Here is a 23,703-nt window from a genome sequence, read left to right as displayed (position 1 = left end):
GAGGCAGTTGGGGGGGGTCGGTCCGCGCTCCCCTCAGGGGGGGGGGCTGGAGAGGCAGTTTCCGGGGGGGTCGGTCCGCGCTCCCCTCGGGGGGGCTGGAGAGGCAGTTTCCGGGGGGGTCGGTCCGCGCTCCCCTCGGGGGGGGCTGGAGAGGCAGTTTCCGGGGGGGTCGGTCCGCGCTCCCCTCGGGGGGGGCTGGAGAGGCAGTTTCCGGGGGGGTCGGTCCGCGCTCCCCTCGGGGGGGGGGGGGCCTGGAGAGGCAGTTTCCGGGGGGGTCGGTCCGCGCTCCCCTCGGGGGGGGGGCTGGAGAGGCAGTTGGGGGGTCGGTCCGCGCTCCCCTGGGGGGGGTGGAGAGGCAGTTGGGGGGTCGGTCCGCGCTCCCCTGGGGGGGGGCTGGAGAGGCAGTTGGGGGGGTCGGTCCGCGCTCCCCTCGGGGGGGGCTGGAGAGGCAGTTGGGGGGGTCGGTCCGCGCTCCCCTCGGGGGGGGGGCTGGAGAGGCAGTTTGGGGGGGTCGGTCCGCGCTCCCCTCGGGGGGGGTGGAGAGGCAGTTTGGGGGGGTCGGTCCGCGCTCCCCTCGGGGGGGGCTGGAGAGGCAGTTTGGGGGGGTCGGTCCGCGCTCCCCTCGGGGGGGGCTGGAGAGGCAGTTTGGGGGGGTCGGTCCGCGCTCCCCTCGGGGGGGGCTGGAGAGGCAGTTGGGGGGGTCGGTCCGCGCTCCCCTCAGGCAGGCCCCACCCCGGGGAAGGGCGCTGTCCATCGCCTCTGCGGTGCCTTCCGCCAACCCCCCAAGCCGGAGAGGCGAACGGGGCGGCCATTTTGAGAGAGGGCAATGGACGTCGAGCCCCTTGCAAACAATGGGAGATGGCGGCCATCTTTACTACTGGCAGGGCGAGGGCGGGATCCGCAGGCCCTGGCGGTGGGTCGCTGCTGCCGGGTAAGGGGAGGGGGCGGCTCTGTGCTGCGGGGGGGACCCCGGGCTCCCCCCGGCAGCCGGCGCCCAAAGGGACGGGGGCTGAGGCCAGAACAAAGGCTGGGAATGGGGCGGGGGCTGCAGGGGGCGCCTTGGCCGCAATGACCCACGGCAGGGGGCGGGGGGCTCTGGGGAGCGGGGGGGGGCTCGGCAGGGGGCGGGGGGCTCTGGGGAGCGGGGGGGGGCTCGGCAGGGGGCGGGGGGCTCTGGGGAGCGGGGGGGGGCTCGGCAGGGGGCGGGGGGCTTTGGGGGTCTCGGCAGGGGGCGCAGGGCTCTGGGGAGTGGGGCGGGGTCTCGGCAGGGGGCGTGGGGCCGTGGGGAGCGGGGCGGGGGCTCGGCAGGGGGCTTTGGGGGTCTCGGCAGGGGGCGGGGGGCTTTGGGGGGCTCGGCAGGGGGCACAGGGCTCTGGGGAGCGGGGCGGGGGCTCGGCAGGGGGCACAGGGCTCTGGGGAGTGGGGCGGGGGCTCGGCGGGGGGCTCTGGGGGGCTCGGCAGGGAGCGCGGGGCTCTGGGGAGCGGGGCAGGGGCTCTGCAGGGGGCGTGGGGCCGTGGGGAGCGGGGCGGGGGCTCGGCAGGGGGCGGGGGGCTCTGGGGGTCTCGGCAGGGGGCGGGGGGCTCTGGGGAGCGGGGTGGGGGCTCGGCAGGGGGCGGGGGGCTTTGGGGGGCTCGGCAGGGGGCGGGGGGCTCTGGGGAGCGGGGTGGGGGCTCGGCAGGGGGCGGGGGGCTCTGGGGGGCTCGGCAGGGGGCGGGGGGCTCTGGGGAGCGGGGCGGGGGCTCGGCAGGGGGCGGGGGGCTCTGGGGGTCTCGGCAGGGGGCGCGGGGCTCTGGGGAGCGGGGCGGGGGCTCGGCAGGGGGCGGGGGGCTTTGGGGGGCTCAGCAGGGGGCGCAGGGCTCTGGGGAGCGGGGTGAGGGCTCGGCAGGGGGCGGGGGGCTTTGGGGGGCTCGGCAGGGGGCACAGGGCTCTGGGGAGCGGGGCGGGGGCTCGGCAGGGAGCGCGGGGCTCTGGGGAGTGGGGCGGGGGCTCGGCGGGGGGCTCTGGGGGGCTCGGCAGGGAGCGCGGGGCTCTGGGGAGCGGGGCAGGGGCTCTGCAGGGGGCGTGGGGCCGTGGGGAGCGGGGCGGGGGCTCGGCAGGGGGCGGGGGGCTCTGGGGGTCTCGGCAGGGGGCGGGGGGCTCTGGGGAGCGGGGCGGGGGCTCGGCAGGGGGCGGGGGGCTCTGGGGGGCTCGGCAGGGGGCACGGGGCTCTGGGGAGCGGGGCGGGGGCTCGGCAGGGGGCGGGGGGCTCTGGGGGTCTCGGCAGGGGCGGGGGGCTCTGGGGGGCTCGGCAGGGGGCACGGGGCTCTGGGGAGCGGGGCGGGGGCTCGGCAGGGGGCGGGGGGCTCTGGGGGTCTCGACAGGGGGCGCGGGGCTCTGGGGAGTGGGGCGGGGGCTCGGTAGGGGGCGGGGGGCTTTGGGGGGCTCTGCAGGGGGCGTGGGGCCGTGGGGAGCGGGGCGGGGGCTCGGCAGGGGGCGCGGGGCTCTGGGGAGCGGGGTGGGGGCTCGGCAGGGGGCGCAGGGCTCTGGGGAGTGGGGTGGGGGCTCGGCAGGGGGCACAGGGCTCTGGGGAGCGGGGCGGGGGCTCGGCGGGGGGCTCTGGGGAGCGGGGTGGGGGCTCGGCAGGGCGTGCGCTCCCCTGTGTAGGTGCTGTGCTGCTGCCCCCCATGGTGGGGCGCTGGGCTGCTGGAGGCTCTATCTTTCAGCTGCAAGACCCAGGCTTGTCTCTTCGGGAGGCTCTTTTCTAAGCCTGCGGAGAATTAATCCCGGCGTCCCAGCTCAGCTAATTACAATGGTCCTGATCCTGCAAGCTGCTGAGCTCCCATTGCAACCAGCGTGAGGCCCGGCTGCCTTGCTCCTGCTGGACCGCACCTGTTCTGTCTGTCTTAGGCTGTTGAGCAGAGCTGGGGGAGTAGAAAGGCTGCTGGGTTGCTCCCCAGGACGTTTCAGTGGCGGTTCCCCACAGATTTGTGAAGCATGGGGGTGGGGGGGGGGAGGCCAGGCCTCTGCACAAATAACCCATAGACAGCTTTAAGGTTGGTGGGCTGCTCCCAGCCCGCTCCCCCTCTCTCCTCTCCAGCCCTGAGGCTCCTGCCTGGCAGATCCACTAAACCAGGAGTTCTCAAACTTCATTGCCCCGCGACCCCTTTCTGACAAGAAAAATTACTTCACAACCCCAGGAGGGTGGAACAAAGCCTGAGTCTGCCTGATTCCCACTGCCCCAGTGTGGGAGCCAAAGCCCGAACCCCACTGCCTTGGGCAGGGAAGGGGTCAAAGCTGAAGCCCAAGGGCTTCAGTCCCAGCCAGGGGGCCTGTAACCTGAACCCCGCTGCCCAGGCTTGAATCGCTCAGGCTTCGGCTTCGGCCCTGAGCAGTGGTCTAAGCCAGCCCTGGTGGTTGTGACCCAGTTTGAGGACTGCTACACTAGACAAAAAAGCAACCGGGGCAGAGAAGCTAGAGCCCTTCTCTGTGCTGCTCACTGCTGCACCCCCCAGGTCAGACCCATGTCCCTGTGGACTCCCCAGCTCAGCTTGGGAGGCGAGCGGGGAACAGCATTTGGGAGCAGAAGGACTGTGCATGTTTGGGGAGGGGCATGGACAGAGGAGGGCACCACATGGCTTTGGGGTGGGGGAGTGGATGTTTTGCGGGGGAGAGAGTACCTGCAGGTGTGCGAGGGAGCGGGTTCAGGGGAGGTGCTGGCGGGGTTAGAGAGGCAGCACAAAGCAGGGCAGTGTGAGAGTGTGTGTGTGAGAAACACAGCAACCTGGTGGATGGGGACAAGCATGGATTCAGGGGAGGTGTCGATTTTCATGGGGTGATGGGGAGAGACTGGGAGAATAAACCACAGAAGTGCTGAGTGGGGAGGAGAGACCGCGAGCGGGAGAACCTGGGGAGAAGAGACCCATCCCAGTTGACAAGTCCGAGAGCACCCAGCATCTGTCCCAGTGGAGCTGGGCGCCCCTTAGCTCTGCCACTGTTGTAATTCTTTAGAATCAGGCTGGTTACCCTGGTGTGTTTGCAGGAGCTGGGCTGGTAACCTATCATTTAAATCTGCTTCTGTACCAAATGACTGGAGGGTAGTTAATATGATGCCAATTTTTGAAAGGGCTCCAGGGGTGATCCCGGCAATTACAGTACATATAAAACGATGGGGTCTAAATTAGCTGTTACCACTCAAGAAAGAGATCTTGGAGTCATTGTGGATAGTTCTCTGAAAACATCCACTCAATGTGCAGCGACAGTCAAAAATGCAAACAGAATGCTGGGAATCATTAAGAAAGGGAGAGATAATAAGACAGAAAATATCATATTGCCTCTATATAAATCCATGGCTGACCCACATCTTGAATACTGCATGCAGATGTGGTCGCCTCGTCTCAAAAAAGATATATTGGAATTGGAAAAGGTTCAGAAAAGGGCAACAAAAATGATTAGGGGTATGAAATGGCTTCCATATGAGGAGCGATTAATAAGACTGGGATTTTTCAGCTTGGAAAAGAGACGACTAAGGATATGATAGAGGTCTATGAAATCATGACTGGTGTGGAGAAAGTAAATAAGGAAGTGCTATTTACTCCTCATAACACAAGAACTAGGGCTCACCAAATGAAATTAATAGGCAGCAGGTTTAAAACAAACAAAAGGAAGTATTTTTTCACACGACTCACGGTCAACCTGTGGAACTCCTTGCCAGAGGATGTTGTGAAGGCCAAGACTATAACAGGGTTAAAAAAAAAAATCAGATAAGTTCATGGAGGATAGGTCCATCAATGGCTATTAGGCAGGATGGGCAGGGATGGTGTCCCTAGCCTCTATTTGCCAGAAGCTGGGAATGAGCAACAGGGGATGGATCATTCCCTCTTAAGTACCTGGCATTGGCCACTGTTGGAAGACAGGATACTGGGCTAGATGGACCCTTGGTCTGACCCAGTGTGGCTGTTGTTATGTGCTTCAGCCTGACTTGGCAGCGACGGGCAGCTTCTCTCCTTGGGCTGCTTTGTAGGGTTCTGAGCTTCCTTTCTGCTGTTGTAGGTCCAGAACTGGTGGAGTCTCCATCTTCCCCAGCATTGTGTCCCTGGGCGTGTCCTGAGAAGCCGGGCTCCCAGCTCCGGATGCATGGGTCTGGCCTGGACACCCAGAGCCCCTGTTGCAGAGACCCCAGGCAGGGGCCCCCACACTGCCTCACCCAGAACAAGTGGGTAACAGCACGAGCTGTAGTTTCCTGTGGACAGACACCGCTGGACAGACAGCAGGATGGGGGCAGCCAGGTGGAGAGGCTGAGGAGCCATTGAGGTCTTAGGAATGAACTGAATTCACGGTGTCCTTTGTGAGCAGACTGGCTACCTACCTGGAAATTCACGAGCAGCTGCGGCCGATGGCCTCCTGCCCCTAGAACCCAGCCTCTGGTGCATTCTTGGTAGTCCCAAGGCCGTTCTGACAGCCTACCCGAGCCACCAGTGCAGCTTTGAGCTCTGCGCTCGCGGACAGGACTCTGCCTCTCCCTGGCTTGGGAGGCATCGCCCTACCTTGGGCCTGCAGCACCTGGCTCAGCCACTGTCAACGAGCGCGTCTCCTGTTGAGGGGGAGGAGAGGGCCTGGCTGGGCGTGGCGAGTAAGAGCAAGGGTGACACCACTTGCCTCGCCAGCTGCCCAGTTGACCCTGGGTGTTTCCATCACTGAACCTGCTCCTTTTCGCTAGGCATGTTGCCGGTAAAGAAAAGCAAGCTGCGGAAGCGGAGGACAGTTGGCAGCTCGGCCATGCTGAGCCCTGGCGTGTGTGCCACTTTACCGCAGGCCGTAGCAGAGCGTGCCGTGGGCGCTTTCCCCTTCGCCATAGCCGGCACTGCCGATGCCCATCTCCACCATCTGCCTCTGGGCTCCGACCACGAGCATGTCCCTGAGATCGAGATCAAGCTGGAGTTTAGTGACGAGGAGGAGGAGGGTCATGAGGGCAGCAAGCTGGGATTCGTGGCAGCCTGTGGGGAAGGGAGCCATGAGAAGAGGAAGGCAGAGCTGGCCCCCCAAGGTGTGGGCAGCCAGCCTCGAGTCACGGCCGGCTGGCAACCCCCTTCCTCCATGCTGGATGTAGACAAGGCTGTCCTGGAGGGATGGGCAGCAAAGCGCACCACACCTCCAGCCTTTGGTCTCCCCGTCCGCACCCGGCGCCGCAAGACCACCTCCGAGGTGTGGCAGTTCTTCTCCCCGGACGCCAGCGACCCCTGCCGGGCCGTCTGCACCCTGTGCCAGGCTAGCATTGGGCGCGGCAAGTTGAGGGGCCACTGCAACACCACCGCCCTCAAGCGCCATCTGGAGGGCAAGCACCCGCTGGAGTGGGGGCAGAGGAAGAGAGCAGGGGGCGGGGCCCAGGAGGAGGAGGAGAATGAGGAGGAGGAGGAAGAGCAGATGAAGGGGTTTCCCTTGCAGGACACTGTGTTTGGCACCAGCCATGCTTTGTGTTCCCGCACCCAAGCCCTCAGCAGCGCGCCCCCCCAAGTGCCCCAGGGTGCCCCCCGCTTCCCGTATGTGATCAGCGACTCCAGTGAGGAAGAGGAGGAGGAGGAGGGGCAGGGAAGGGCAGGCACCACAGTCACTGATTCCTCCCCAGAGTCCAGCGAGGAGGAAAGCCGTGAGAGTAGCAAGCTGCTGCCCCAGGACAGGGGGATGGGCAGGAAGGGCAGGGTCCAAGCAGGGCACTGCAAGCCGGACCTGGCCACACCCTACCTGGAGGTGCTAGTGGGCCAGGGGCTCCCCAAGTCCGGGCAGCTCAGCCGCCCCAACCACCCGCTGGTGCCACCAGGCACGAAGCGCCGCAAGTCCACCTCGGCCGTCTGGCAGTTCTTTTACATCGACTGCAGCAATGTGTGCCGGGCTGTCTGCACCCTGTGCCAGGTCAGCGTTAGCCGTGGCAAACTGGGCAGCCACTTCGGCACCTCGGCCCTCATGCGCCACCTGGAGGGCAAGCACCCGCTGGAGTGGGGGCGGGGGAGGGCTGCTGGCGTCCCTGCCACTCCTCCCAGCAGCACCCGGTCCGAGAGGCTGAGCCTGGGGCCGGCGGAGGACGAGGAGCCCGTGGAGGACCTGTCTCTCACCTCGCCCATAGCGTCGGACCCCCTGAGATTGCCCTGCATCAGCACTGGCGGGGCCCCAGTTCCCTTGTGTGACAGCTGGCAGAGTGAGGCGCCTCCCGAAGGCAAGGCGGACGAAGCCCTGCCCACCTCAGCTGCCCTGCTGCTCCCAAGCAGGAACCAAGCCGGCCTGGCTAAGCGGTGCGAGGATGTGCCCGGCAAATACACCTCCAACCACCCGCAAGCGCAGGCCTGGAACCGCAGCATTGCCGAGCTGCTCTGCGGCATGGCCCTGCCCTGCTCCTTCGTCTCGGCCAAGCCCTTCCACCAGTTCATGGCGCAGGCTGACCCGCGCTACCACGTCCCCTCGCCGGCCTTCTTCTCCCGCAAGGCAGTGCCCCAGCTGCGCCAGGCTGTCGGCCTGCGCCTGGCCCTGGAGCTGCAGCAGGCCAGTGTCAGCCGGGTGCACCTCAGTGCCCACATGTGGGCCCAGGGGCCGGCAGGGGCGTACCTGGCGCTGGCAGCACACTGGCTGGCTCCCTGCTCGGAGTCAGGCCAGCCCCGGCCCTGCAGCCGGCGCAGGCGGGCGGTGCTGTGCGTGCGGGCTTTGCAGGAGGAGCAGGCGCTGGGTGGCATGCAGCAGGTGTTGGCTGAGCAGCTCCAGCTGTGGCTGGCCCAGAACTCCCTGAGCCCCGGCTTCCTGGTCTCGGGCGGCAGCCCTGGTGTGGAGCGGGCCGCGAAGGACGGTGGCCACACTCACATCCCCTGCTTCGCTCACTGCCTGAGCCAGCTGGTGCTGGGCTTCCTGCGGCTCCACCGCAGCATCGAGGGCACGCTGGGGGCGGCCCGTGCCATCTGCGCCCACTTCGCCCGCTCCCCGGAGGCCAGGAGGGGGCTGGCGGAGCTGCAGCGCCAGCACGGCTTGGCCCCGCGCCGGCTGAAGCAGGAGGCCACGGCGAGCTGGGCCTCCACCTACTACATGCTGGAGCGGCTGCTGGCGCTGCAGCCGGCCGTACAGGAGTACGTGGGCAAGTGCCAGGTGGGCGAGGCTGGCCTGGCCCTGAGCGCCCCCCAGTGGACGCTGATGCGCAGCCTGGTGGAGCTGCTGCAGCCCTTCGAGATGGCTGTGCGGGAGGCGAGCGCGGCCGAGGCCTCACTGAGCCAGGTGCTGCCACAGGTACGCTACCTGCACATCTTCCTGCAGCAGATCCGCCTGCGCTTCGAGAGCCAGGCCGGGGAGGGGGCCGGCTCCGCCGTGCGCCTGGCCGAGAGCCTGGCCCTGCAGCTCTCCAGCGAGCCCCGGCTCAGCGAGATGTTCCACCGCCAGGAGTACGTGCTGGCTACGCTGCTCGACCCCCGCTTCAAGGGCAGGATGGATGCCATCCTGCCACTGGGCTCCGACCTCGACTACTGGAAGCAGCTGCTGGTCCGGAAGGTCAAGGAGCTCCTGGCCTCACCCAGCGGCTGCCCTTCCTCCCCCTGGAACGCCCAGCCGGGCAAGGCCTTCTGCGTGGACATGGCCCTGCAGCCCCTGGAGGCAGAGCCGGGGCCAGGGGAGCCCCATCAGGACAGGGGGCTGAGTGGGATGGGCTCTGCGGTGCCTCCACTGATCCAGAAGGAGAAGACGCTGACTGAGCACCTGGAGAGCGTGGGGCTGCTGGCCTCTGAGGGCCGTGGGGCCTCCCTCCCCACCGAGAGCCACTTGGCCTGTGTGATGGTGGAAAGGTACCTGCGTGACAACCAGACCATCGGGGCCCGGGAGGACCCGCTGGGGTACTGGGAGAAGCGGCACTGGCTCTGGCCGGCCTTGGCCAAGCTGGCCATGCTCTACCTGTCCTGCCCGCCCTCGGGGGCCTTCTCGGAGCGCATCTTCACTGCCCCAGACAGCCCCTTCTCTGAGAGGCGTCCCCCACAGGAGGAGAGTGCGGAGCACCTCGTCTTTCTGAGAGCCAACCTGGGGAACTTCCCCGACTACCGCCCACCGCCCCTCATCTGCTCGGAGAACGACAGCGCGGGCAGCAGCAGCGGGGAGGAGGGGACCCGGCCGGCTTAGAGACTGTCTCCGAGGTACAGGCAGCGGGGCACCTGCCCGTCTCTGGGGTACGCCAAGCCGGGTGCATGGCGCTGGGCGGCCACTGGGCCGTTATGGGGCAAAGATGGCTGAAGGGAGAGGGTACAGCTACCCTATGGGCCCTGCTGCTTTTGGTGTGGCTCCTAACCATGGGCCGTTTGGTCTCAATTGCTATAAAGAGGACAATGACCGGTGTGACGAAGCGGGACTGTTCTTAATGTTTCCTCTGAATAGTGTGGGGGTGCCTCAGTTTCCCCTAGGCAGTTCTTAAGTGTCTAGGTGGTGGGGTAAGGGTGTATGATTGTTGCAGAGCCCTAGAGGGCAGGTGTGTGCAGGGGTCTGGACTCAGAGAATGGCCGACACCCTGGCAACTGATGGCCTGGGCCCTTGCCCCCTGCAAGGTGAGAGCTAAAGGGTTGGAGAACAAAGGAATCAGGTGGCCTCCTGGCCCCGGAAAGGGGAAAGCCCAGAGGAGGAGGGGCTGGAGAGAGTTTCAGTTTGGGGCTGGCTGGAGACAAGGAGTGAAGTGCAAACGTGGTTGTCTGGCTTCCTGCCCCCCAAAATGGACCCAGCTGAGGGGTTCTGTTCTCTGCACCTGCAAGCTCTGTTTTAGACCATGTTCCTGTCGTCTAATAAACCTTCTGTTTTACTGGCTGGCTGAGAGTCCCGTCTGACTGCGGAGTTGGGGGGCAGGACCCTCTGGCTTCCCCAGGACCCCGCCTGAGCGGACTTGCTGTGGGAAGCGCATGGAGGGGCAGAGGATGCTGAAGGCTCCGAGGTCAGACCCAGGAAGGTGGAAGCTGTGTGAGCTGTGTGTCCTGAAGACAGGCTGCTCACAGAAAGGAGACTTCCCCAGAGTCCTGCCTGGCTTCATGGGGAGCAGTTCCAGAGCATCGCCCGGGGACTCCGTGACAATTGGTGGTAGAGGTGGGATCTACTGCATCCCGTGGACGGAGCTTCCTGAAGTAAGTGACTGGGGAGCAGTAAAATGAAGGGGGATTGACGGGGACCAGGCATGCTGAAGATTCAAAGAGAGACGGTTTCGGGGGGCGGTTAACCCCTGGGAGTGTGTGACCAGAGAGAAGGACTTTTGCAGTCACAGGGTCCCCCGGGGGATTGCAGCGAGCGGTCCCAGGGGCGGAGGAGTCTGCAGCTTGACCCTGACAAAGAGGGGGTGACCTCGAGAAGGGCTGGCACACTAGGGGTTCTCCCTGGAAACCGTGGGGAGCTGAGAGCACACAGGCCTGTGGGTCCACAACAACTTGGGAACAGCGGAGTGATGGCCTGTCACCGTCTCCTTAAGAAGGACATTGTAACCCTGTGCAGAAAGAGAGGGTTGAGCATTGGAAAGTTCACCAAAGCAGAGTTAATCGTGCAGCTGGAGGAGGATGACCGCTCTAAGGAACAGATTCCTGACCCCAAATGGGGCTATGGCAGGATCTGGGAGCAGCTGGAGTGGGAGCCAGGCATTGCCAAGACTCCTGTCCCGGACCAGACGGGGGTCTTCACGATCGGGTTCCCCATCGGGGGATCGGAGACGGATGGGATTGGAGCTGGGTCTGAGAGAGCAAGAGGACTGTGAGAGACAGCGAGAGCCCGAGAAAGAGCTGCAGAAGGAGCAGCAGCATGAACTGGCGGTGGTGGGGCGGAGAGGCCTAGGGGACCTCCCCGGGGTGAGTGGGGATAGACCCCGGGGGGCCAGTTCCACAGGGAACCTCGAGACTAGATTGCTGCCCCTGGTTAAGGAGGGGGGGGATGTGGATGCCACCTCACTGCCTTTGAGCAGGCTGGAGATTTGAACCAGGGGGACCCTGCGGAAAAGCCCCGGTGTCTAGCTCCCTTGCTGGGTCCCAAGGCCATAGACTCCGCCAGCCAGATGGGTGGGGAGGTAGACAGGCTCCCACTCCTGACCCCAACCTATATGTCTGTGCGGAGTTTCCTGGGGTCGGGCCCCTCGGACCTCCAGTGGGAGCAGAAGGTGATGGTCAATGGGGAGACATTCCTGGGGTGGTGAGATCCTGGGACAGAGGGAACTGTTGTCAGGCCCTGGGTGGTGCAGCCTCAGATGGTGAGGGGCTCTATGAGCTGGGTGAGGGTCCCAAGGACAAAGCCCCTCACCCTGCCTATGGCCCAGATCCCTGTGCAGACCCAGGAGGGGTGGGGCTGGCTGGTCGTTGGGGTTCTCCAGGATACCAGCTGCGAGACCCTGTTCTGGGGGGACTGTGTCTTTTGGGACAGGATCCAGGTGTCACGGAGTCCCTGGGCGATGCTCTGGAACTGCTCCCTACAAAGCCAGTCAGGATTCTGGGGCAGTCGCCTTCCTGTGAGCAGCCTGTCTGGAGGACACACAGCTCACCCAGCTTCCACCTTCCTGGGTCTGACCTCGGAGCCTTCAGCCTCCTCTGCCCCTCCGTGCACTTCCCACAGCGAGTCCGCTCAGGCGGGGCTCCTGGGGAAGCCACTCACCCCGGGGAGGTCCCCTAGGCCTCTCCGCCCCACCACCGCCAGTTCATGCTGCTGCTCCTTCTGCAGCTCTTTCTCGGGCTCTCGCTATCTCTCACAGTCCTCTTGCTCTCTCAGACCCAATCCCATCCTGCCCCCCAACTCCGCAGTCAGACGTGACTCTCAGCCAGCCAGTAAAACAGAGGTTTATTAGATGACAGGAACATGGTCTAACACAGAGCTTGTAGGTGCAGAGAACAGGACCCCACAGCCTGGGGTCCATTTTGGGGGGCCGTGAGCCAGACAACCACGTTTGCACTTCACTCCATGTCCCAGCCAGCCCCAAACTGAAACTCCCTCCAGCCCCTCCTCCTCTGGGCTTTGTCCCTTTCCCGGGCCAGGAGGTCACCTGGTTCCTTTGTTCTCCAACCCTTCGGCTCTCACCTTGCAGGGGGGAAGGGCCCAGGCCATCAGTTGCCAGGAAACAGGGTGTTGGCCATTCTCTGTTTCCAGACCCCTGCACACACCTGCCCTCTAGGGCTCTGCAATGATCATACACCCTTACCCCACCCCCTAAATACTTAAGAACTGCCTAGGGGAAACTGAGGCACCCCCACACTATTCAGAGGAAACATTAAGAACAGTCCCACTTCGTCACACCAGGCCTTGCTCCGGTAACTGCCAAGGGTTTGAATTTGAATCCAGGGAACCAATCGGTGGAGAGGGAAATGGTCAGTGAAAATGCAGATGACCTGGCTGGCAGCAGGGAGGAGCGGCTAGGCTCAGGCTACCTGCCTGCCTGTAACAAGACCCCTTGGGCTGGGTGGGACAGAGAGATGCTCCCCGCCCCCCTTGCGCACCAGAGAGGGGGCTCACGCTGGCTCTGATGCAGTGAGGAAAGCAGCGAGCTCGCTGCCTGCCCCCACAGGGACAGAAAGGGCAGCGCTGAGCACAGTGGGAGCTGAGACCCCAGCTGAGGGGGGGGAGACACAGGCAGGGCAGGGGATCTGTGGGGAGTGGCAAGGTGCTTGGTAAGGAAAGTCTGGATGAGCCTAGGCAGCCTTGTGATCTGATGGCCTTGTCTAGTCAGCAGGGTGGGAAGGCGAGGAGAGTGGAAGAGGAGTGTCCCTGGACCTTACCTGTTAGCTGGGTGGAGAATTGTGACAGTGAAGGAAACATGCCTGTGTCTGTCATTGACTTGCCTATGGAGGGAGCTACTCTGATCTCCAACCAGTTGTCTGTGACCAGCCTTGTGTGCTGGGACCAGGGGAATGAGATCCCAAGCTGTGTGTCTGGGAAAGGAGAAAGTGTGTCCGGCTCTTCTTTGTCTGTGGAGCAGACAGAAGGGGCCTTTCAGCCTGTGATGGTTGAGGGTCGTGCAGTTGTCTCAGAGCTGGTTCTGGATTCAGCTAAAGCACAGGAAGGAAAGGGTCCTAAGTTTGTCTGCTCGAGAGAATGGCCCTGTAACTAGGTCGCATCCAGTTAGTGTCTATGTAAAATCCCAGAGCCCAGACAATTCTGGTGCTTGTATTTTGCCTGTTGCTAGTGTGTTGTTGGGAAAGGGTGTAGCAACTCTGTCTAATCAGGGTGAGACCCTAGCCAGGGCACAAGGAGAGCAGAAAGGTGATTTGATCCTGTTACCTACTGAGGGTGTGGAAACCTGTAGCAAGAAGGAAAAGATTCCTGAACTTGTGTGTGGCAAAGGGAAGGAGAATGCTTTAGCCTTTTATCTAGGAAGTCTGTAAGTTTCCCTGAAAGGGGATTGTGTAGGAATCCGCCGGATGGGCCAGAGGTAATTGTGGATGTAAGACCCAGAAAGAGTCTGTTGTTGCTCAGGAAAGTGTTCCTCTAGAGCAAGCCCTCGGTGAAGAGGGTAAGAGCAGAATTTCTGTGAGGGGTGAATTGTTGCATAAGAAAAGCCGCTAGGGAAAGGAATCCTCATGGAGTCTTTGCAAGCAGTTTACTGCAACTGAAGGGTGTGAAAGTGATTTAATCAAGAAAGTTTCAGTTCCTAACAGCCAGAAATGTTCTGTTGTGAATGGATCCATTGACTTTCCTGTTGAAAGATCCAGTATGGAGAGCTTTGAGAAGGTCTCAGATGAAGTGAAAGCTGTTAAGAAAGTTAAACAGTCCTATAACCAAGTGGCTGTGTTTGGCCAGCTTGTTGGGGAGAAGACCCAATCCCAGTTTGACCCCCTGGGGTTTTGGGGTGGCCAAAAGGTACAGGTTGCATAAACCTTCCCACATGTGGCGTGCGAGTGGTATTGACCACCCCCGTCCTAAGGGAGGGCGCGAAACTGGAAGGGCCTGGTGTAACTCCTACCAAGGAATGAGAGAGATGCTGGGGCATCCATGGGAATGTTGGTGGCGTCAGACTTCCCCAGGTCACCGGCTAAAGTGACCCCGCTCAGTTCGATCTCGAAGGCGGGAGAGATGTGACGAAGTGGGACTGTTCTTAATGTTTCCTCTGAATAGTGTGAGGGTGCCTCAGTTTCCCCTAGGCAGTTCTTAAGTATCTAGGGGGTGGGATAAGGGTGTATGATCACTGCAGAGCCCTAGAGGGCAGGTGTGTGCAGGGGTCTGGACATAGAGAATGGCCGACACCCTGTTTCCTGGCAGCTGATGGCCTGGGCCCTTCTCCCCAGCAAGGTGAGAGCTAAAGGGTTGGAGAACAGAGGGATCAGGTGACCTGGCCCAGGAAAGGGACAAAGCCCAGAGGAGGAGGGGCTGGAGTGGGAGTCAGTTTGGGGCTGGCTGGGGACATGGAGTGAAGGGCAGATGGGATTGTCTGGCTCACTGCCCCACAAAATGGACCCAGCTGAGGGGTCCTGTTCTCTGCACCTACAAGCTCTGTGTTAGACCATGTTCCTGTCGTCTAATAAACCTCTATTTTACTGGCTGGCTGAGAGTCCCGTCTGACTGTGGAGTTGGGGGGCAGGACCCTCTGGCTTCCCCAAGACCCAGCCTGAGCGGACTCGCTGTGGGAAGCGCATGAAGGGGCAGAGGAGGCTGAAGGCTCCGAGGTCAGACCCAGGAAGGTGGAAGCTGGGTGAGCTGTGTGTCCTGCAGACAGGCTGCTCGGAGAGAGCTTTTGACACGGTCTCCCACAGTATTCTTGTCAGCAAGTTAAGGAAGTATGGGCTGGATGAATGCACTATAAGGTGGGTAGAAAGCTGGCTAGATTGTCGGGCTCAACGGGTAGTGATCAATGGCTCCATGTCTAGTTGGCAGCCGGTATCAAGTGGAGTGCCCCAAGGGTCGGTCCTGGGGCCGGTTTTGTTCAATATCTTCATAAATGATCTGGAGGATGGTGTGGATTGCACTCTCAGCAAATTTGCGGATGATACTAAACTGGGAGGAGTGGTAGATACGCTGGAGGGGAGGGATAGGATACAGAAGGACCTAGACCAATTGGAGGATTGGGCCAAAAGATATCTGATGAGGTTCAATAAGGATAAGTGCAGGGTCCTGCACTTAGGACGGAAGAACCCAATGCACCGCTACAGACTAGGGGACCGAATGGCTAGGTAGCAGTTCTGCGGAAAAGGACCTAGGGGTGACAGTGGACGAGAAGCTGGATATGAGTCAGCAGTGTGCCCTTGTTGCCAAGAAGGCCAATGGCATTTTGGGATGTATAAGTAGGGGCATAGCGAGCAGATCGAGGGACGTGATCGTTCCCCTCTATTCGACATTGGTGAGGCCTCATCTGGAGTACTGTGTCCAGTTGTGGGCCCCACACTTCAAGAAGGATGTGGATAAATTGGAGAGAGTCCAGCGAAGGGTAACAAAAATGATTAGGGGTCTGGAACACATGAGTTATGAGGAGAGGCTGAGGGAGCTGGGATTGTTTAGCCTGCAGAAGAGAAGAATGAGGGGGGATTTGATAGCTGCTTTCAACTACCTGAAAGGGGGTTCCAAAGAGGATGGCTCTAGACTGTTCTCAATGGTAGCAGATGACAGAACGAGGAGTAATGGTCTCAAGTTGCAGTGGGGGAGGTTTAGATTGGATATTAGGAAAAACTTTTTCACTGAGAGGGTGGTGAAACACTGGAATGCGTTACCTAGGGAGGTGGTAGAATCTCCTTCCTTAGAGGTTTTTAAGGTCAGGCTTGACAAAGCCCTGGCTGGGATGATTTAACTGGGAATTGGTCCTGCTTCGAGCAGGGGGTTGGACTAGATGACCTTCTGGGGTCCCTTCCAACCCTGATATTCTATGATTCTATGCCCCAGAGTCCTGACTGGCTTTGTGGGGAGCAGTTCCAGAGCATCGCCCGGGGACACCATGACAACTGGTTCTCCACTGAAGGTCGGACTAGAAGCAATGGGCTTGATCTGCAGCCAGGGGGATGTAGGTTAAATACTAGAAAGTTTCTATCCCTGGAGGTTGAACCAACCTATCAGGGTCTAGGCTTTCCTGTGTGCTGCCTCAGTGCAGGGGGCTGGACTACCTGACCCTTCCTTTCCAGACCTATGTGTTTGTGTTTCTATGAGCATCAGTGTGTGTGTGTGAACATGTATGGCGCATGCGTGTTGGCAAGTGTGCAGCATGTGTGAGCATACCCAGGACCTGTCTCTGTGACTCTGCAGCATGTATGTGTGTGCATGTGCAGATCTGAGTGTGACCGGTGTGTATGAATGCATGTGCAATGTGTGTATCTGGGTGTGTGTGCAGAGCTGTGTGTGAAGTGTGTATCTCTGTGTGTGTAAATCTGTGTGCACTGTGTGTGCGTGTGCACAGTGGGTCTCTGCATGTGTGAGCATGCACAGGGTGTATCTGTTCAGATCTCTGTGTGTGCAGATGTGTGAGTGCCCGGGGTGTATCTGTGTGAGCGTGCACGGGGTGTGTGTGAGCGTGCAGATCTGTGTGTGTGTGCCCAGGGTGTATCTGTGTGTGCAGATCTGTTTGAGCGTGCACAGGGTGTATCTGTTCAGATCTCTGTGTGTGCAGACGTGTGAGTGCCCGGGGTGTATCTGTGCGTGCAGATCTGTGTGAGCGTGCACGGGGTGTGTGTGAGCGTGCAGATCTGTGTGTGTGTGCCCGGGGTGTATCTGTGTGTGCAGATCTGTGTGAGCATGCACGGGGTGTATGTGAGCGTGCAGATCTGTGTGTGTGTGCCCGGGGTGTATCTGTGTGTGCAGATCTGTGTGAGCGTGCACAGGGTGTATCTGTTCAGATCTCTGTGTGTGCAGACGTGTGAGTACCTGGGGTGTATCTGTGCGTGCAGATCTGTGTGAGCGTGCACGGGGTGTCTGTGAGCGTGCTGGGTGTCTGTGTACGAGTGTGTGTGTGCACACAGACCCCTGGTAGATTGCTGAGGCCCCAATCCTAAGGCTAAGATTTTGTCACGGTTGATTTTAGTAAAACTCAGGGACAGGGTCATGGGCAATACACAGAAATTCAGGGAGCCCGTGACCAGTCTGTGACTTTACTAAAAACTGGGAGTAGGGCTAAATAGGGGGGAGTGTGGGGGGGAGCTGACAGGCCAACACCACCCCCCTTCTCCCCCCCGGCTCCGGAGCTGGCTGCAGCTGTGGGACAGGGGTGCGCGGGCCGCAGGCGGGCGTGTGGCCTAGGGACCTGGCGGGGCGGGGGCTGTGGGGTCCCAGGGGCGCGGGCTGAGGGACACACGGAGCTGCCCCCGCCGCCCCCCCGCTGTGCAGTGCCGCTCGCTGGCCCTTTAAATGTTCCCGGCCAGGGAGCTGCGGCCCCTGCTGCCATGGCAACGCTGGGGGGGGCGCCCCGTGAAGGGAGTGGCCGGGAGCAAGCAGGCGGCTTTGCTGGGTGAGGGGCTGCGGGCGGGGGGCACCGGGCACCCCGGGGGGGGGGGCGGGTCCTGTGAATGCAGCGGGGGGGGTATGGGCCCGTGTGCATGTGTGTCCCTGCGGCCGCCCATGTGTACCTCTGTGTCCATGTGTGTCCGTGCGAGCGTGTTCATCCGTGTGTCTGTCTGCGGTCATCTCTGTGTGTGCGTGTGAGCGTGTTCATTCCGTGTGTCCGTCCATGCGTTCATCTGTCCGTGCGTGTGAGCGTGTTCATCCGTGTGTCTGTCTGCGGTCATCTCTGTGTGTCCGTGCGAGCGTGTTCATCCGTGTGTCCGTCCGTGCGTTCATCTGTGTATGCGTGTGTGAGCGTGTTCATCCGTGTGTCCGTCCGTGCGTTCATCTGTCCGTGCGTGTGAGCGTGTTCATCCGTGTGTCTGTCTGCGGTCATCTCTGTGTGTGCGTGTGAGCGTGTTCATCCGTGTGTCCGTCCGTGCGTTCATCTGTGTGTGGGTGTGTGCGTGTTCATCCGTGTGTCCGTCCGTGCGTTCATCTGTCCGTGCGTGTCCGTGCGAGTGTGTTCATCCGTGTGTCTGTCTGCGGTCATCTCTGTGTGTGCGTGTGAGCGTGTTCATCCGTGTGTCTGTCTGCGGTCATCTCTGTGTGTGCGTGTGAGCGTGTTCATCCGTGTGTCCGTCCATGCGTTCATCTGTCCGTGTGTGTCCGTGTGAGCGTGTTCATCCGTGTGTCTGTCTGCGGTCATCTCTGTGTGAGCGTGTTCATCCGTGTGTCCGTCCGTGCGTTCATCTGTCCGTGCGTGTGAGCGTGTTCATCCGTGTGTCTGTCTGCGGTCATCTCTGTGTGTGCGTGTGAGCGTGTTCATCCGTGTGTCCGTCCATGCGTTCATCTGTCCGTGCGTGTCCGTGTGAGCGTGTTCATCCGTGTGTCTGTCTGCGGTCATCTCTGTGTGTGCGTGTGAGCGTGTTCATCCGTGTGTCCGTCCGTGCGTTCATCTGTGTATGCGTGTGTGAGCGTGTTCATCCGTGTGTCCGTCCGTGCGTTCATCTGTCCGTGCGTGTGAGCGTGTTCATCCGTGTGTCTGTCTGCGGTCATCTCTGTGTGTGCGTGTGAGCGTGTTCATCCGTGTGTCCGTCCGTGCGTTCATCTGTGTGTGGGTGTGTGCGTGTTCATCCGTGTGTCCGTCCGTGCGTTCATCTGTCCGTGCGTGTCCGTGCGAGTGTGTTCATCCGTGTGTCTGTCTGCGGTCATCTCTGTGTGTGCGTGTGAGCGTGTTCATCCGTGTGTCTGTCTGCGGTCATCTCTGTGTGTGCGTGTGAGCGTGTTCATCCGTGTGTCCGTCCGTGCGTTCATCTGTGTGTGCGTGTGAGCGTGTTCATCCGTGTGTCTGTCTGCGGTCATCTCTGTGTGTGTGTGTGAGCGTGTTCATCCATGTGTCTGTCCGTGCGTGTCCGTGCGAGCGTGTTCATCTGTGTGTCTGTCTGCGGTCATCTCTGTGTGAGCGTGTGTTCATCCGTGTGTCCGTCCGTGCGTGTCCGTGCGAGCGTGTTCATGCGTGTGTCTGTCTGCGGTCATCTCTGTGTGTGCGTGTTCATCCGTGTGTCCGTCCATGCGTTAATCTGTCCGTGCGTGTCCGTGTGAGCGTGTTCATCCGTGTGTCTGTCTGCGGTCATCTCTGTGTGTGGGTGTGTGCGTGTTCATCCGTGTGTCCGTCCGTGCGTTCATCTGTGTGTGGGTGTGAGCGTGTTCATCCGTGTGTCCGTCCGTGCGTTCATCTGTCCGTGCGTGTCCGTGTGAGCGTGTTCATCCGTGTGTCCATCCGTGCGTTCATCCCTGTGAGCACCGCGTACTCGTTCACGTAGCTGTGTGGCTCTGCACGGACGTGCCGCCTGCACACCGGTGGGGGGGGATGCACGCGTGTCCATCCGTGTGCACAGGCGTGTCTGGCTCTGCACATGTCGGTGTGCACCTCCCTTCCCAGGGCTCCCGCCAGCCCCGCAGCCCCTGCGCTCTCCCTGGCCCCCGGGAGGTGTCGGGCTGCAGACGGCCTGGGGCTCTGGGGGCTTCCTGCAACGGTGCCAAGACCTGGTGTTGAAACACCCTGTTTCCACAACCCTCTTTTGGTTTGTTGGGATGGAAACGCCCCTCCCCCACCTCCCTTGCTCCCCCCGCCCCCCATCCTGTTCGCGGGCCAACCCTTGCAGCTGTGGCCTCCTAGAGCCTGCCTCCCCCCAGCGCCTGGCACTCGAAGCAGCCGGAGCTCTGGCCATGGCCTGGGCACAGAAGAAGCCAGGGAGACCCCTGACCTGCGGGGTGTGTGCGTGTGGGGGGGGTTAGTACCCCAGGGAAGGACGGACAAGGTGTCAGGTCTGAGATAGGCAGTGGGTGATGCCCCTGGACGGAAGAGGCCAGGTGGGTGAGGCTGTGGGGGGCGAATTCCTTCTTCACCCAGCTGTGAGCAGCTGATGCTCGTAGTGTGAACCTACCTCTCGGCCCCTGCTGCTCTCGGGGTCAGGGGCAAACCTCTGACTGCAGGTCTGGCAGCATCCCGCCTGGAGCAGCCTGCAGGAGATTCGGGCCCCCTCCCTGCCCCGCCTCCCCAGCCCAGGAACCGAGCTGCACCTGCCACAGACGGCGGCTGCGAGCACCAGGGGCCAGCAGGCCACAGAGCCGCCCGGTGTGCCCAGCTGTGTGCAGGGGCAGGGCTAAGGGGGGCTCCGGCCCTGCTGGCTGAGGCTGCTGCTGGCGGAAAGGAGGCGGCTGGGCGTGGGCAGGGTCCTGATCCCTTCTCCTCTTCCCTTCCAGGGGCTGGTGCGTTCCTGGCGTGGCCACACGGGCAGAGGCTCCAGGCAGGGGCAAAGCACTTTCCCAGACCTGGCCCGGCTCGCAGTGTGCAGAGGTTCTCCGCGCCGTGGGCTGCCCGGGCCCCGAATGCCAAGCGCTGCAGGCCTGGCCTGAGCCGTAGTGCAGTGGGCCGGCCTCGATGGAGCCCTGGGCGGAGAAGGGGGACGAGGGCGAGAACATCAGGGTCACCGCCCAGCTGCTGAAGGCCAGGACGGGCGAGTTCGCCCTTGAGTCCATCCTGCTGCTCCAGCTGCAGGGCCTGGGCATCTCGGATCTGGGCTGCCTGGGCGAGTGCGCCAGCCTGGAGTGGCTGGACCTCTCCGGCAACGCCATCTCCCACCTGGGCCCCCTGGCTGCCCTCAAGTCCCTGGCCGTCCTCAACCTCTCGGCCAACCGCGTCTGCAGCCTGGAGCCGCTCGGCGCTTGCGAGAGCCTGCAGAGCCTCAACCTGGCCGGCAACCTGCTGAGCAGCCTGCAGCAGCTGCAGGGCTTGGCGGGGCTGCGCCGGCTGGAGAGCCTGCGTCTGCACGACCCCCGGGCCCGCCTCAGCAACCCCATCTGCGCCACCGGGGCCTACCGCAGCGCCCTGGGGGGCCTGCTCCCCGGCCTCAAGGCCCTCGACGGCGAGAGGGTCTCCGGGCGTGGCAGCGAGCTCTACCAGCTCTGCCGGGACCTGGACAGCTCCCTGGAGCGGGGCAGCAGCGTTGGGGTGGGCAGCCCGGAGCCGCCGGGCACGGCGCTGCCCTGGGTGGAGGAGGGCTACTGGGAGCGGAGGCCGGCTCGGCGCAGCTCCATCATGGAGGAGGCCTACAAGCAGTTCAACGACGTGCTGCGGGAGTGCCGGGAGCTGAGCGAGAGGGCGGACGACACCATCTCCCAGGCGGAGCGGGCCCTGAGCGTCCGCAGCGACCCCAGCTCCTATGTGTTTTGAGCCACCTGCCGGGGCGAAGCTGGGGATTTGCCTCTCCATCGCCCGGCTCCACGGAGGCCCACGCCAGAGTCTCCACCTGCAAAGCCCCGTGCCCTCTAGCTCCGGTGCCCTGCCTGCCAGGACACCCCCTTTCTCCCCCCCCCCCCCGCCCGGCCCCCGGCGTTCCTCTTCTCCTGACTGCAGCCAAAATGGATGGGGAGCCACAGCCGGCTTGAGGCCCTGGGGCACTGGCCCCAGCCCCTCATCCCAAGGTGATCTGACTCTGCCCCTACGCCAGAGGGGGCCCAAGCAAGAGGGGCTCCAGGAGCTGACTGGACGGAAGGGCCCAGCCCCGTAGCGAGGCGCACCTGGGTCTGAGCCGATGAGCCCAGCCACGGAGCCCCAGCACTGGTGTGCGCGGGAGCCCCTGGAGCTGGGCCTGTGGAGTGCTGGGCGCTGAGCCAGATCTCCCCACACCACCCCATCAGTTCCCCTTGGGCCTCTGGTGAATCTGCTTAGCCGCTGGCATTGCCCTGGGGCTCAGGGCCGCCCCCAGTTCCCTCCGCCGTGGGCTTAATTTTCAGATTGCTCTGAGAGAGGCCGGGCTGGCGGCCCTGGAGACAATTCCACCAGCTCAGGGCAAGCTGCCCACCACCAATGGGCACCGGCCCCATCTGTGAGGTGGGAGGGGAGCTCTGCTCTGTGGCTCGCTCCCTCGCTCCTTGTCCTCTCAGCTCATGGGGCCAGTGGGGGCCAGAGGCAGTGGTGGGTTTGCGGAGGGGACCACCCACCCCCCACGTCCTTCCCTTTGAGTCTCCTTCCTGCAGGCAGCCCGCCAGCTGCCAGCAGGGCCCAGCGTTCAGTCCCTACTGGCCAGGGTCCTGGGGGAACCAGTCCCTTTACCAGGGCAGCACCTTCCCTCTCCCCCATTGTCCCTCCCAACCCAGTGTCAGTGTGAGAACCGGCTGGCTGAGCCCAGTGGCAGAGAGGAGTCGGGGGGGGAGGAGGGACCTGTAGTCTTTATGAAGCCCAGTCTGCTGGTGAAGGGCAGCTCCTGCCAGCTGTATGGGGCCCTGGCAGGGTCCCCTGCCGGGGAGGGCCAGCTGGGCTCAGGGATGGCATGTGCCCTGGCACATTGCTCTGAGACCTGCCAGGGACTGGGGATGGTGCACAGCTGACCCCATGGGATTTTGCCTCTATCCGAGGCTGGCAGGAGCCCCTCTCGGACCCCTGGCATGGAGGCAGGTGGGCAGCAGTGCCTCGCAGGCTGGACTAGACAGGAGCAGAGACCAGGACCAGCCCTAGTGCAGACTACGGCAAGCATCCCTGATCCGCTGGGAGGAAGGAGTGGTTAGCCTGTTTCCTGTGGGGCAGGACCCAGGGGAGGGGGTGGGGTGATCCCCTGGGCTCAGGGGGAGGAGGGGACACAGCCCGTGGGCAACCAAGGGGAGGCAGGGCCTGGGAGCTGCCCATTCTGGCACCATGGGCCCAGCCCAGTGTGGATGTACCGTGGTGCCATGTGAAGATATTTGCCTGTGAAATAAATGTGTTGTCTCCTCCCTGGCCCCTGCCTCTCTGTGCCCTGTCTGCAGAGCCGTGGGGGCTGCGGGGGCACCCCAGCTGCGCTGCAGGGCCCAGTGACTTTCCTCCAATGAGCTGGATTGCGGGGCCTCACTGCCACAAGGGGGGCCTGATAATCTTGGGGTTCTTAAGCCCCTGCCCTGCCTCCGTGAGTTGTTCTGGGGGGCTGCACCCCTTGCCCCTCTGCTGTCCCCCAGTGTGATGAAGTGGGAATGTTCTTAATGTTTTCTCTGAATAGTGTGTGGGTGCCTCAGTTTCCCCAATGCAGTTCTTAAGTATCTAGGTGGTGGGATCAGGGTGTGTGATTGTTGTAGAGCCCTAGAGGGCCAGTGCGATGGTGTCTGCACAGAGAATGGCCGACACCCTGTCTCCTGGTCACTGATGGCCTGGGCCCCTCTGCAAAGGTGCCAACTGAAGGGGTTGGAGAACAAAGAGATCAGGTGGCCTCCTGGCCCAGGGAAAGAGACAAAGGCCAGAGGAGGGGCGGGAGAGTTTCAGTTTGGAGCTGGCTGGGGAAATGGAGGGAGGCCCAGATGGGGCTCTGGGCTCCCTGGCCCCCAAGATGGACCTGACTGAGGGGTCCTGTTTCCTGTACCTACAAGCTTTGTTGTTAGACCATGTTCCTGTCATCTAATAAACCTTCCGTTTTACTGGCTGGCTGAGAGTCCCGTCTGACTGCGGAGTTGGGGGGCAGGACCCTCTGGCTGCCCCAGGACCCCGCCTGGGCGGACTCGCTGTGGGAAGCGCACGGAGGGGCAGAGGAGGCTGAATGCTCCGAGGTCAGACCCAGGAAGGTGGAGCCGGGGGAGCTGTGTGTCCTGCAGACAGGCTGCTCCCAGAGAGGAGACTCCCCCAGAGTCCCGACTGGCTTCGTGGGGAGCAGCTCCAGAGCATCGCCCGGGGACTCCGTGACAACTGGTGGGAGAGGTGGGATCTACTGCACCACGTAGACTGAGCATCTGGCAGGAAGTGGCTGGGGAAGTAAAACGAAGTGGGGCTAACGAGGACCAGGCGT

The 23,703-nt window shown here is 62.5% G+C and overlaps 2 protein-coding genes across 5 annotated transcripts; both read left to right on the top strand.

The window, feature by feature from the left end:
• The first annotated feature begins 835 nt into the window (after positions 1–835).
• Positions 836–10,449, top strand: LOC140905755 (zinc finger BED domain-containing protein 6). Its single transcript, XM_073329171.2, has 2 exons — positions 836–931; positions 5,030–10,449. The coding sequence occupies exon 2, from the start codon at positions 5,699–5,701 to the stop codon at positions 9,113–9,115; it is 3,417 nt and encodes a 1,138-aa protein (XP_073185272.2). The 5' UTR covers positions 836–931; positions 5,030–5,698; the 3' UTR covers positions 9,116–10,449.
• On the top strand, positions 858–23,343 carry LRRC61 (leucine rich repeat containing 61). 4 transcript variants are annotated; one of them, XM_073329298.2, is made up of 3 exons: positions 12,214–14,624; positions 15,806–15,923; positions 20,159–23,343. In XM_073329298.2, the coding sequence occupies exon 3, from the start codon at positions 20,337–20,339 to the stop codon at positions 21,126–21,128; it is 792 nt and encodes a 263-aa protein (XP_073185399.1). In that variant the 5' UTR covers positions 12,214–14,624; positions 15,806–15,923; positions 20,159–20,336; the 3' UTR covers positions 21,129–23,343. The 4 variants fall into 4 exon arrangements, with proteins under 4 accessions (XP_073185400.1, XP_073185399.1, XP_073185401.1 ...); XM_073329299.2 differs by lacking the exons at positions 12,214–14,624; positions 15,806–15,923 and adding an exon at positions 858–913; XM_073329300.2 differs by lacking the exons at positions 12,214–14,624; positions 15,806–15,923 and adding an exon at positions 15,932–17,357.
• The last annotated feature ends 360 nt before the right edge of the window (positions 23,344–23,703 follow it).

The sequence above is a fragment of the Lepidochelys kempii genome, chromosome 2, assembly GCF_965140285.1.
Source record: "Lepidochelys kempii isolate rLepKem1 chromosome 2, rLepKem1.hap1, whole genome shotgun sequence".
Lineage (NCBI taxonomy): Eukaryota > Metazoa > Chordata > Testudines > Cheloniidae > Lepidochelys > Lepidochelys kempii.
The sequence above is the reverse complement of the archived record's forward strand: the minus strand, read 5'-3'. Positions and strand labels throughout refer to the sequence as shown.

Bases quoted from the DNA above. Each gene is read 5' to 3' on its own strand.
- LOC140905755 (XM_073329171.2), top strand. From the start codon at position 5,699: ATGTTGCCGGTAAAGAAAAGCAAGCTGCGGAAGCGGAGGACAGTTGGC.
- LRRC61 (XM_073329299.2), top strand. From the start codon at position 20,337: ATGGAGCCCTGGGCGGAGAAGGGGGACGAGGGCGAGAACATCAGGGTC.